Source organism: Crotalus tigris, unplaced genomic scaffold (genome assembly GCF_016545835.1).
Source record: "Crotalus tigris isolate CLP2741 ecotype Arizona unplaced genomic scaffold, ASM1654583v1 scf7180000017757.759095, whole genome shotgun sequence".
In the NCBI taxonomy this organism is placed as follows: Eukaryota; Metazoa; Chordata; class Lepidosauria; order Squamata; family Viperidae; genus Crotalus; species Crotalus tigris.
The window spans coordinates 676,014-689,828 of NW_024096617.1; the positions used below are offsets into that span (position 1 = coordinate 676,014).

Here is a 13,815-nt window from a genome sequence, read left to right on the forward strand (position 1 = left end):
CTAGATTTTTCATGCATGTTTCATGCCCAAGCAAAACATGCCAAAATAAATTGGAAAACTCTTTGTGGAATTGTGTAGGCCAAGGGTCTTCAAATTTGGCAACTTTAAGACTTGTGGACTTCAACTCCCAGAATTCCTCAGCTAGCCAGGGCTGGCTGAGGAATTCTGTGAGTTGAAGCCCACAAGTCTTAAAGTTGCCAAGTTTGAAGTCCACAAGTCTTAAAGTTGCCAAGTTTGAAGACCCCTGGTTTAGGCAGTCATGATGAATTTCTCTATTTTACAATAAATTCACTATAATTTTTACTGCAAGTAAAAAAAACTTTTTACATTTTTTTTCTATCTTATCTTTTTCTTTCAGAACAATGTCTTAGAATTGTGGTCACTATTTGATTTTCTTATGCCGGGATTTTTGGGTACCGAGCGCCAGTTTGCAGCTCGTTATGGCAAGCCCATATTAGCGAGTAGAGATGCTCGGAGCTCTAGTCGAGAACAGGAGGCAGGTAAGAAACTCCACTTAATAACATTCCTTTCCTTTTGAAGGAAATCATGACTCTTGCTCTTGATTTAGTGGAAGAATCTTAAGTGTTTCAATACATTTTTTTTATGTGCCTTTATAGGTGTCCTTGCAATGGAAGCATTACACAGGCAAGTCCTGCCATTTTTATTACGAAGGATGAAAGAGGATGTGTTACAAGATCTCCCACCAAAAATTATTCAAGACTATTATTGTATTCTCAGCCCTCTCCAGGCAAGTTACCTAGTTTGAATCACATTGACATTAACAAGGAAGAGAAGAAAAACTTGGGGATTTTCTAAAATCCTTTGCTTTTTCTAAATGGATCTTTCCTTACACTGTTGAAAGTGTGCTTGGAAACCATTGTAGAATTTACCTCTTAAGGAAAAACCTGCTATATTTATTTATGTAAAAAGGTAAAAGTTTCGCTGACCAGTCGTGTCCAACTCTAGGGGGAGGTGCTTATCTCCGTTTCTTTTCGGAGGATCCAGTGTTGTCTGAAGACACTTTCGTGGTCTTGTGGCTGACATGACTGTATGCCAAGGCACACGGAACACAAAACCAGCGTCTTAACTGCTAGCCCACTGCGCTCCTATTTAGTGATACAGTTGCCTCGAAAAATAGATGGAATCCAGTATATTTTTCTTACAACTGGAGGAGGCTGTGATTTTTATTCCTTCTCTCTTCTTTTGTAGCCCCCCTATCTCATTTAAGAGTTTGATTAGGAGAATGGAGAGAATTGTGAAATAGAGATAGGTACCAACAGAGAAGGTGATACATTTTGTAAAAGTGGCTTCTCTACTGTTGGAACATTGAAACGGTGATTCCCTGCAGTGGTTTCAATCAACCCAACATGTAAATAACCTGTGGGATACAATACTAGCATTTGCAGTAATAGTTTAGCATATTAGAGTCACTATACGTGTTGACATAATGTTTGATTGCTAAACTAGGATTTGACATTTTGCTAATGGGAGGATACGTCTATGGAGATTCATAGTCATCCAGGTCATAGTTGTCCCAAAGATGCTTTTTTCATGAGGCAACTGGACTTCCTTGTTTTTCTTTGAAGAAGTTTCGCTTCTCATCCAAGAAGTTTCTTGGATGAGAAGCAAAACATCTTCAAAGAAAAACAAGGAAGTCCAGTTGCCTCATGAAAAAAGCGTCTTTGGGACAGTGGGAGGATACAGCCATTTTAGTTTTTTAAAAGAATCCCCCAATGACAGTTCATCTTTTTTTTATGCAAACCAAAATTCTTCCTTATAAAAAAAAATGGTCTGATAAAGCAGATGTTTCAAAGTGGCAGTTGTAGGAAAGTAAAAATAATTTGACATGCCTTGCAGAGAAGAAAGCAGAGCATAAAGAGATTGTTAACCCATAATATGCAAGTATTTCAAGGAGTAGAGATTGCTGCAAGTATTAAAACACCAATCTGATCTTCATTTTGTACAATAGTGTTGTTACCCCCTCCTTTCACCCAAGAGACTCCCTGTGAAGTGGGCTGGGCTGAGGGAGACTGGCTGGCCCAAAGGCAGTGGGTGCTTTAACTGAGGCTTGAGGGAGAATGAGAACTCCTGGTCTCCTGCTTTTTTAGACCAGCAGTCCTTTAATCACTACACCAATCTGGCTCCAGTTACTGTATCTGTAAATAATATATTTGTTTATTTTCATAGATTCAACTTTATGAAGATTTTGCCAAGTCTCGTGCCAAATGTGATGTCGATGAAACAGTTTCAGCAGCTTCAGTCACTGAAGAGACTGAAAAACCAAAGCTTAAAGCTACAGGACATGTATTTCAGGTTAGAAATGCATCCGTTTATTTTGCTCCCCAGTTAGACGCAAAACCCTGATCTTCAGCATGAGTGAAATTTCACCTCTTAGCACAAACACATTTTCTCTACATAGTGACCCTGCGCAAAGAAACATAGCTTATCTGAGGGCCAAACTTGCATCCTGGCCCCAACAGTGCAGATGGAGAGGCTTCTTAAGCTAGAAGTTCCTCAAGTTGGATTAAACCCTATAAATTAAATTTAACCAGAGGGTAGCTGCTGGATCTTAAACCCTTGTAAAGACAGGGAACTGCCTATCCAGGCATGAGACCACACACTCCAGTAGATTGAGCAGGTCAGACCATTAAAAGATCCAATGGTCCTGAAGCATCATAGAATGTGGAGAGCAAGACAAGGCCCAGAAGACATCCTGGCACCCACTGTGCATAAATCCCATCTCCAGTTGTCTTGACTATCTTGTCACTGGACACAGATAGAAATTGGGAAAAGAGAGTGAGACTGACTGCACAACTCTCCCTCACTTAAATTCAAATTACATGTTAGTCTCAGCACCATTGATAATGTGAAGTATTCCCTTCAGGTTCTGCTTGAGCCACCAATACCATTAAGGGGGACTAACATTTAGGTCAGAAACTGGAACATATCACGCCTTCTGGATGGAGAGGAGGTTTCCCTTGAATATGAGTCTTCTAGACTCTTGGGGATAGTCTGGTTCCATAAGAAATGGAAATGAAAGAGGTAACTGAGTTCTCTACCTTTTAAAATTTAGAAAAGGCAGTAATAGATTTGAACTAAAATTTTGAGGTTTGATCATAAGTTACTCTAACTTCTCAGTTTCAGTATCAATGGGTACTGATTTTGCTATCACTTCCACAGCATGGGATTTCAAAGCTTGTGAGCAGAGGAGAGACATCCAGATCTGGATTTCAAAAGATGATTATCAAGAAAAAGAGAGCTATTTTCATGAGGTTGTTTCAGTCTGAATGGCAGATTGAACCAACCTCATGAAAATTGCTTGAAATCCTCCACATTTAATGAAAAATAGCTTGACAAACATTAAAATGAATATAAAATTAAGATTTAAAGATAAAATATGTTTAGAAATATGAGCTTTCATAGCACCTATGAAAGGAAAAAAAGAAAAGCCTTTTGATAGAATGCTTCAAAAAGACATACAGTATTTAAACAAGAGAGTTTTGCATGTGTGTATGTGTAAGTGTAAAATTCCTTAGAACTTCAGATTAATGCAGAATCAGAATCAATCAAATGTAAGAATAAACCTGTTTGAAAAGGAGTCTTAGCAAAGGTTTCCTACCAGATTGCTCAGCAACAGAATATACAAAAATTATTGTCATTTATGAAAGCTGTAAACACATCTATATAGTAGTTTGTATCCTTATAAAAAGAATAATATGGGATTGAGAAATATTTTTTTATTGAAAATTTTTAAGGTTTTACAATAGAGAAATATTTTTGATAAAGTGGTAAAAGAACTACTGAATTTTTTAAGATTCTGGGCCAGTTAAGAACAAATTCAAATGCAGAATGGAAAGTAATTCCATGGGCAATAATTTACTACCTCTGATTTTAAAAAAATCCCTCTCATTTAAAATTTCAACAGCCTTTTGCTTTCTCAGTGTGAACACTAGTTAGTGTTTAAAATTAACTGTGACTGGCAATTGGCAAACCATCCAGCTCTTTTACAAAGAGTTTCACATTTAACGGCTGCATACTGTGTTCTGCCATTTAGGAAGTAAATGTATCTTGAAATTCTTGTGCTTATTTAATCTCTTGTTTTGTGGCTTGTTTCTAAAAGGCACTGCAGTATTTAAGGAAATTGTGCAACCACCCAGCACTAGTTTTAACCACTCATCACCCAGAACATAAAAGGATCACAGAGAAGCTTGCAGCAGAGAATTCTTCTCTTCGTGACATCCAGCATGCACCTAAACTCTCTGCTTTAAAACAGGTGGACACATCCTCAGTTGTGTATTTGATTTACCAGACAAGAACTCTTCCAAATTTTCAAAGAGATACTTCTGCTAGTTTCTAGAACCTACTAATTAATTGGTAGTTAAAAAGGAATATCTAGAAATGTTAGAAAGATGAAACCGTGGAGGAGGCAACATAAAATATCTAAAGTGTTAGCGTAAATTTTTGTGTGTGTAACATTATGTATAATTAACAGAAAACTTTGTTGCCATCTTAAGTTTAAAGGATTTTTTTTTTACATAAGCCAAACTCCTTGTGCTACCAATGGAATAAGAATCTCATTCAAATTTTTCCATAACACTGTACAAAATTTTCAGTTATTTAAAAATAGCAGGTTGGTTTCAGTTATTGGTATTTACCAAATTTGAAGTGGTAATTTATTATTTGGTATAATTGTTAGCTAGTATTTCTTATTTAAAAAATGCCAGAATTTGAGCCTGCTATATAAGGTTCAATGCAGCTCTATTTTATAATTCGGTATAGTAGATGTTCCTTTTTATTTGTTCATCTAGTCCAGTATTATTATTCTCATTTAGTTTTAGGGTTTTTTTATCCCACCTTTATTATTTTTATAAATAACTTAAGGCCACGAACATACTTAATACGCCTCCTTTCTCCTATTTTCTCTACAGCTACAACTCTGTGAGGTAGGTTGGGCTTAGAAGGACTGACTGACCCAAGGTCACACAGCTGGTTTTCATTTTTAAGGCGGAACTAGAATTCACAGTCTCCTGATTTCTAGTTTGGGGTCTTAACAACCTTTTAAAGTGTGTCTCTGGAACCTCACCGAAGCAGAGCTTTTTTCCCAATCTCCTGGTCCTTAAATACCAAGAATGGCAAGGAAAAAAAATCCTGTCATTCAGTTATTATTCTACAATCATAACGTAACTGTAAGTGTACTGTAATAGTTCAGATCTTGGACTGAGGCTAAATAGTAAAATGTATGACTTTGAGCCAGTCTCCCTGTAAGCCAAACCAACCTCAAAATGAGATAGAAATGCAGTAAGCAGTATGTGAAAGTTTCTTGTATACTGTTGTGGAGAAAAGGCCTTGAGAAGCTGGCTGACTAATCATTTTTGTTCTTTAAGCTATTACTTGACTGTGGCCTAGGAAATGGTGGCTCTCCAGAGAGCGGCACCGAAACGATAGTTGCGCAACACCGAATTCTTATCTTCTGTCAACTGAAGAGCATGCTGGACATAGTAGAACATGACCTTCTGAAGCCTCACTTGCCCTCTGTTACCTATCTGCGATTAGATGGCAGCATACCAGCTGGTCAGAGACACTCAATCGTCTCACGGTAAAGCCAACATTGTTTGCTTAGTTCTACTGAAATCGTGTTTTCCCAGCTCCCTTTTTGGCTGAAATAGATGTGATTTTGCTATTCACTGGGGTAGACCATTAAAGTGTTCACCTTACCTGGCCCCTGTATATTATTTACCATTGTCCATCGGTATGTTCTATATGCACACTACTGTCTATTTGAGAAATCTTTCCTACCCACTATCTAATATAAAGGTATGTATAGATAGGACCATTCATGTGGAAGGTGGATAAGACAAATCTATACTCAGTTCAAAACGTAATCTCAGGAACATCCACATCTGTGATTTATTTGACTCCATATTTGAGGTGGAAAAGTATTTCTTTCCCGAAGTGGGAAAAATGCTACTCTAGGAAGAAAGAGCAACACCTTCTTAGTTAAGAAAAAACAAATCCCCACCTTCTCAGAAGGAAATCTTGCTGTGATCCTTCCCAGGGTGAGAAAACAGCCAGCAGTGATATCATTGAAGCCTGCTGCTTAGCTCTTTGTAGTAACCCCTCGTAACAACCAAGACTTTCACAGTGCAATAGTTATATTTGAAAAATAAAAGCTCTTCCAATAGAGAGGGACAAGTTGAGGCAGGAAAAGGTCATGTCCTCATATTTTCCTGCTGAGAGAGCTCAGCTGAAAGTTCATTAAGCTGGCATTTAACTAAAAATGAAAGGTTGCCTTTAGCTGCCCATATGATGGTGGCACAAGTCCTTGATGGCAACTTCCAAATAGCTGAAAGTGTTTTATGTCACTGCTATCTCCAATCTCAATTATCTTGATTTTGTAAAATTAGTTTGGTAAAAAAAGATAATATGGTGGTTCCTTTGGTCTTCTAGCACAGGGCTTTTCCACCTTTTCACCCATTGTACCACTTTTAGGATATGTCAATATCCGAGTACCACCAGTCGCCTAGCAAGGTGTCAAAAACTTGAACACCAAAAAAGAGGAAAAAAGTGATAAAGTACAGGTAGTCCTCGACTTACAACAGTTCGCTTAGTGACTGTTTGAAGTTACAATGCACTGAAAAAAGTGCCCCCCAAGCCACAGCTGAGCAAGACACCTGCCTGCCCACCCGGCGGTGCTCTTCCTCCTGTCCGAAGTTTTCATTGTTGTGAGCATTTCTGTTGAGGATTGGCAGCGGAGGTGGGGTGGGGGAGGTGTTTGGTTTTCCCCCATCTGCTGGGTTGTTGCAGCAGGTTTTGGTCACTTCACATGATCCTAGGACACTGTGACCATCATAAATATGAATCAGTTGCCAAGCATCTGGATGTAAATCACAAGACCCTGGAGATGCTGCAACATTCTAGCTGATCGGCGCTTCTTCTGGGCTCTGCAGAAGTGCCAGGATCAGTGCTGCTTTCCAGCTGATTGGTTCTTCAGGGCTCAGCTGGAGCCTGGCGCTGATCCTGGCACTTCCACTGAGCCCTGACAGCCCCAAAGAAGCACCAATCAGCTGGAAAGCGGCACTGATCCTGGCGCTTCCGCTGAACCCTGACAGCCCTGCAGCTCCAGCCATCTCTCGCTCAGGCTTGTGCGGTGCTGCCACCGGTTCAGCTCATTCCCCTCCCCCACTACCACTTTTCTAGGATGGTCGTGTACCACCTGCTAGGTGCCAATGTACCACAGGTGCTACCCGTACCACTGGTTGAAAAGCCCTGTTCTAGAGGAGATATAGTCAACCCTTGAGTTATTGATTTAATATGGTCTATGTTGGTTCCCCATATAACCTGCACACTTTTAATTCACCTATCATTTGGCAGAAAAAATTTTTTGAACAGCTATCAGTCAGAGAACAGAGTTTGTAAATGTTCCTTATCAAAACTTCAAAACTTCAGTGGTGCCAGCTGAGTTTTTTAAAAGCCTAATTGCTACATTTGGGGGCAGAAGTGATTGCTGGGGAGGAAAAGGCTAACCTTTCTTGATTCATTTGCCCAAAATTCTCTTAATCTTAGTCTTCTGGATATCTTCCATACATGAAACTGTCCAATTAATTCTTAACTTACTTCAATAAACCATTGTTAATCTTCCATTTCATTAAAAAAAGATGTGCTGCAAAAAAACCAAGTGATTCAATTCCATCTTTTGTATTTGTAGGATGGTATAATAACAGCAACTTACTAGAACGTCAGTATTAGATGCAGTACAACTTAAGCAGTAATCCAGCTACAGTAGGATGGAAGTAGAGAAGTGACATCTTCATTCCATCTGCAATCATTGTTGGGTTTATTTTAATTGACAGGTTTAACAATGACCCATCCATAGATGTGCTGTTGCTTACTACTCATGTGGGTGGACTGGGCCTTAATTTAACTGGAGCTGATACTGTGGTATTTGTTGAACATGATTGGAATCCAATGAAAGACCTCCAGGCAATGGACCGAGCACATCGTATTGGACAGGTAAAAAAGATTAATCCAGATCATTTAAGATAAGATAAATTAATCAAAAATTGCTTGACATTTCTTAAACTAATACCATATATGGTGAATCACTCAGAACTTAGGGTTTTGGTTTTTTTGTTTTGTTTTTTCTTCCTTTTGTTATTAAAATACTATTTAATTTGATCTAGTATTTTATAACATTATGTTATAAAATATTAGATCAAATCAGAAAGACTTTAGAGCAGTGGTTCTCAACGTTTGTGTGACAGCGACCCCCGTCACACAAACGTTCTGCGCATGCGCGGCGCCGCCCCCTGAGGGGAGAAAATGGCGGATCGCCTTCTTTGGCGACCCCCGAAAAATGGTCGATCGACCCCAAATGGGGTCACGACCCATAGGTTGAGAACCACTGCTTTAGAGCAAAGACAGGAATGATATTTTTTAAGACCTGCTGTCTTAAAAAATATTCTGAATTCTTAAATTTCATTTAAGCACGGTTTGATTCTTACTGTTGTTACATTCAAGACTTATATGAATGTCACACGTGTATCATTTATTTAATTGTTCTTTGTTCCTCTAATTGGATGTCTTCTTTTGTTGTGTGATGTGTAATAGCTGGCATACGTATAAATTTCCATTAAATCCCTATGTTGCAGAAACGTGTTGTTAATGTTTATCGATTGATAACAAGAGGAACTTTGGAGGAAAAAATAATGGGTCTTCAAAAATTCAAAATGAATATTGCAAATACAGTGATCAGTCAAGAGAATACTAGTCTGCAGAGCATGGGAACAGATCAGCTTCTTGACCTCTTCACTCTGGATAAGGTAAAATATAGTTTTGTGGGGTGACTCGGGACTCAAGGCTCTTTCCTGTATAACCTCAGCAGGAAACTGTTGGGGAAGCTCATCTATCAGGACAGGCTCCCATACCATCGGTATGCAAATTATACCACACACAAAATCAAATCTGGGGTCATTCCCTTTAGTCTTGGCTGCACTTCCCCATTTGGGATGGCTGTGCAATCTGGGAGTTGTCATTGCACAGCTCCCTCTTGTGTGCCAATTGCCTCGTGTTTCGATTGGATGGCTCACTCATGGTCTAGTGACCTTTGGCTGTATTGTCACAATGCATTCTACGATTAGATGGTAGAAGACCATTTGGAAATTGCAGCTGATCCTGAGTGTAGCATCATAGGTAGTGATGGGCAGCCAGAGTATAAGACACCTCTGTGTTCCAAACTGTAGATGCTACCAATTAGCTTCCATATGCAATTCATGGTGCTGGGAATGCTGCCTTCATGGCATAGGGCCGGGTTATATGAGGGATTGCTTTTCTTCAATAGTTTCTGCCCATCCCAAGTTGCTGGGCAAAGTTGGTACACTTGCAGCCCCATCAATTAAACAATAATTCCTTCTCTGTTTGTTTGTTTGTTTGTTTGTTTATTTTATGAGACTTATATACCGCTTTAAGTGCAAGCACTCTCTAAGCGGTGTACACCAGTAAGCAATGTATATATATATTTACATTGCCCCCAACAATCTGGGTCCTCATTTTACCTACCTCGGAAGGATGGAAGGCTGAGTCAACCTTGAGCCGGTGAGATTTGAACCGCTGACCTGCTGAACACAGTCAGCTAAAGTGGCCTGCAGTACTGCACTCTAACTGCTGCGCCACCTCGGCTCATTGTACTGCTTACCCCCTTGAAGATCCATTCCTCGCATCCTGTTTATGTTCCATACGTTTTTTAAAAACTGTCTGTTCTTCTAGTAGAATAGTTAGGATCAGTTATGTTTTTGAAAGATATATAGCGTGCTCTGTCTGGACATACATAATCTCGTCTGTTCTTTATATTTTTATTTTAAAGTGTAAGGTCCCCAGAATCGCCCTGGGGGCGATTATTAAACCTAATAATTCTAATGAAGTACATTTCATAATAGATCTAAATACAATCAGCAAATAATAGCAAGAGATATTTCTGATAACATTTACTTAATCATTTAAGTCATTCTCCATTGAAGAGTTGCTCATCACTAAGACATTTTGTCATGGAAATTGTGAAGGCTTTTTTCTTTCTATGTCTCATAATGTCCAAATTTTAAATTATTAGTTTGTTGCTTAAGTAATGATTTCCAGTGTTTTTGTATTATTGCCACAGACAATATATGCACAGATTTTAACAAGTGTTTCTTTTTTCCTCAACATTCTTCCTACAGGATGGAAAAACTGAAAAATCAGATGGTGCCACTTCTCTTTCTGGGAAAACAACTATGAAGTCAGTCCTTGAAAATCTCGGAGAACTTTGGGATCAAGAACAGTATGATTCAGAATATAGCCTAGAAAAGTTTATGCACTCACTCAAATAACCATTTTTATGGTTTTTTGGTTTTTTCAGCTGATATTCAGCATATTTCAAAACATTTATAGTGGACTTCCAGCATCACCTGAAAAAAAAGATGAAGACTGATGTTCTGCATAAAGCCAACATATTCTGTTGGGATAGCTAAGTCTTAAATACTTACATTGTTAAAATTCTAAATTGCAGTTTAGCTTTGAATTTCATGAATAATTATAAATTCTTATAGTTTTGCATATGTTGCTAAATATTACACCTTCATTCAAAATAAGTTCACCATTTCCCTTTTCCTGAACTTTACAAAATTTCTGCAGTTAAGAGTATTTTATTACTTTAAACCTAGCTTGTTTTAATGGTACACTGTAGGAATGTTTGGTTTACCTATTCAGAATAATTTGTTCACTTCAGGTTGTACATTGACATAATAACAGCAAAGCATACCATTCTGGAAAACACCGAGGAAATAAATGAGCTTTGCAAATGCTATACTTCCCACCTTTATATATTTAAGTATGTGGTGCTCTTCAGTCTTCTGACATTTTGAGAGCAGTTGACTTTTTAATAAAATTACCGAAATGGCTAACAGGCCATTTCTACATCCTGTTTAGAGGGTGCTATTTTTATGAGTGTTTGTGGATGTATATAATGGCAAGAGTGTAGTCAGCTCAGAGATCTAAAGTATGCAGTAGGTTTCGATGTTATATTTTTTTGTAAAAGAGCAAATATATAAATAAAGCTTTTCCAGCAGTAGTTCTTATAAAATTAAGAATCCATGTTGGAAAAATACCCAAATGCACTAGTGCACGATCCTCTTAAATAAAAAGGTAATGTTTTATTTAGGGATGTAGCTTAAAAACACCTATTAGAAATGCTTACCCTATATCCAAGAGAATAAAATGTTGAACAGAAATCATGTAATACAAATTTAAAGAGGCTGTAATAAAGGAGAGTAAAAATAACAGTTGTACATTTTTTTAAAAAAAACCTTATTCTTAAAGGGAGTCAGTGGTGACATGTCTGTGCATAGATGTCTGTACCAAATGCATATGCCGTTTTCTAAATATTTTAAGGCAAACCATATAAACTCTTTCATAAATAAGTATGTGTATAGATGTCATAGCTAAGGTTTGAGCATGTGTGCACTTCGGCATCAGAGCTTGAACAGCTGTGAGGCCTCTGTAATGTTTAAGTAATTGTTTTTAAACATTTCAAGAGGAAAAGCAACCTGTTGGCTTATGGAGCAATATTGTTTTTCAGCACTCAGATATGAACGATGAACCTGTGTCATATTTCAGCAGATATACAAACTGCCATACTGTAACATTAAACTAGCATTCCTTGAAGAAGAAAAAAGAAAATAAAAAAGCCAAATTGGCATTAATTGATCCCTTATATGTTTTATGACATTTTTCTTCCTGCATCCTTGTTTATAAATGTTTAAGTCCATGGAAGCAGAAAAACACATTGTCTCTGATTAATAAATAGCTTGTGTATTTAAAACAGTTATAGCTGATTGGTTGAAGAGTGCTGGCTCCTGCGTGAGGCAAGTGCGCTGTGATTTGTTGCTGTGGGTATGGAGGGGGAGTTTCCCTTTCCCCTCCCCCTGCCTTTTTCTTTTTTGTGCTCTGTGATTTACCTCATGATGTTCCTGCTGATGCTCCTGTTTGCCTGACTATTATAATGCTGTATTATAATACTTTGCTTACAAATTACATTACAGGAAATGCATGACAAGTTTTGCCTGACTTTGTATCCATGGTTTACCAATTACCATTTCTTGTTGTTGGAGGAACTGATCTTCCAGAAAGAGAGGGCTTCTTCCATTTTGCATTGCCATCCTTGGTGGGGGCTGGCAAGTTACAACACAAATCTCCAGCTGACTTTCTATATTGGCTACCGTTGTTTGAAGTTGGCCACCCACTGCAATATGTGGGCAATTTTCTAGTTCTTAACCAGAGTGGCTGAAAGCTGTAGGCTCTTGTGCATGTATAATTAGTTCTGTTACTTTTAGTTTTGCACATCATATTCAAAATGGAATATGTTTCCCTATAAAAAGAGGTATTGTTATGTTGCATTATTCAATGGACAGAGATGTATAATTCTAAACAGTACATAGCCATTTGCAGTTACTCCCAATTAATAACTCAATACCAATAGCACCATCTCACAGGTCACAATATACCTTAACTTTGAGATAGCATGAGAGCTTGAGCCTGGTGGACTTTATATCCAGTGCCCATTCTGTTGTAGTTTTATATCAGAATAAGAAACCTAATGGTCTCTTGGCCCTTTGAATTACAGTTTAATTCCTTACCATTGGACTTCTGGCTTACAACAATAGTGGGATGGAAAGTTGTGTTATTATGTATATCAATCATACAGAAAAATGAGGATTGTTGAAGACAACATCATGAATATCTTCTCTGCTTATTAACTATGTGAAGATTGTGTAGAATCCAGCAATACCCCAGCCCACTGTCAAATTATCAGGAAACTGAAGCATTTCTCCTTTAAGGGAAGGTTGCACTGTTCAGATCCTTTTAGCAAGGTATATAAACTTAAGCATAATTTGATAGAAATGGAGATTTTATTTCTGCCCTGCTATAAAATTCAATCAATATGTTCTTAATTTGTTTTATACACTGCCTTCCTTCTTCCGACAAAGTGCTCAGTGGCTAAAAATTTTAAAACCCCATACAGAAATACAGAAAAATTAATATTGCTAATTACAACTTTGATGAAATGTCTTTACAAACTTCAGCATGCAGACACAATGGAAATGCATTCTATAACTCTGGAGTAATACAGAATATGAATCCTCCCTATATCACAAATAAACAACCTTCCGATGGAGGCAAGTCATCTTCAGAAGACAAGCATAAGTTAGTGGAATCTTAAAAGGATCAAACAGTCAGTTATACTCAGTGAGAAATAAGCAACCAGTGTCAATATTTCAGTACAGGCAAACTGCAATCCCTGGATCTTTCACTATTTAAAAACCTGGTTACCACATTTTGCACTGCAGCTTCCTAATTAAGACTGTATCACCAAGGTGTCTTATCAACTTTGATCAACTCTGACTAACTCTGGAAGAGTTGTAATTGGTACACAAGGCAAGTACAAATGCCTTTTCCATATTTAACTGAAGACTAAGAAGGATCCTCCATATTCTATCTCATCTTTCAGGAAGTGTACATCCCTGTCCAAAACATCTTCATCAGTTTTTCATATAGTAGCATTTGTCTGAATTAAATTTCAACTTGTTCCCCTTACCAAAGTTAAGAATGTTCAATAGTGCTAGTTATTACATTAAAATTAGATGAAACTTGATTCCCAAAATTCAGATGATCTGCCTAGCAGTTTCAAGTAGACAACATAAGGTAACAAGGACCATGGTGGGGCAATATATATGAATTGACAAGGCATAGAACTGGTGTCAATCAACCCTGTGGAGAAGACAACTTCTA

The 13,815-nt window shown here is 37.9% G+C and overlaps 1 protein-coding gene across 2 annotated transcripts in view; it reads left to right on the forward strand.

Moving 5' to 3' along the window:
- Window positions 1-12,082, forward strand: part of BTAF1 (B-TFIID TATA-box binding protein associated factor 1) — an 86,837-nt gene extending 74,755 nt beyond the window's left edge. The window contains exons 31-38 of one of the 2 annotated variants that reach the window (XM_039340948.1): window positions 359-500; window positions 618-748; window positions 2,188-2,313; window positions 4,121-4,273; window positions 5,385-5,596; window positions 7,851-8,010; window positions 8,649-8,819; window positions 10,209-10,358. In XM_039340948.1, the coding sequence (XP_039196882.1) occupies window positions 359-500; window positions 618-748; window positions 2,188-2,313; window positions 4,121-4,273; window positions 5,385-5,596; window positions 7,851-8,010; window positions 8,649-8,819; window positions 10,209-10,358 (1,245 nt within the window). Of the gene's footprint in view, window positions 1-358; window positions 501-617; window positions 749-2,187; window positions 2,314-4,120; window positions 4,274-5,384; window positions 5,597-7,850; window positions 8,011-8,648; window positions 8,820-10,208 lie in introns of both variants that reach the window. The other variant, XM_039340947.1, reaches the window with a different exon arrangement.
- Window positions 12,083-13,815: the final 1,733 nt, after the last annotated feature.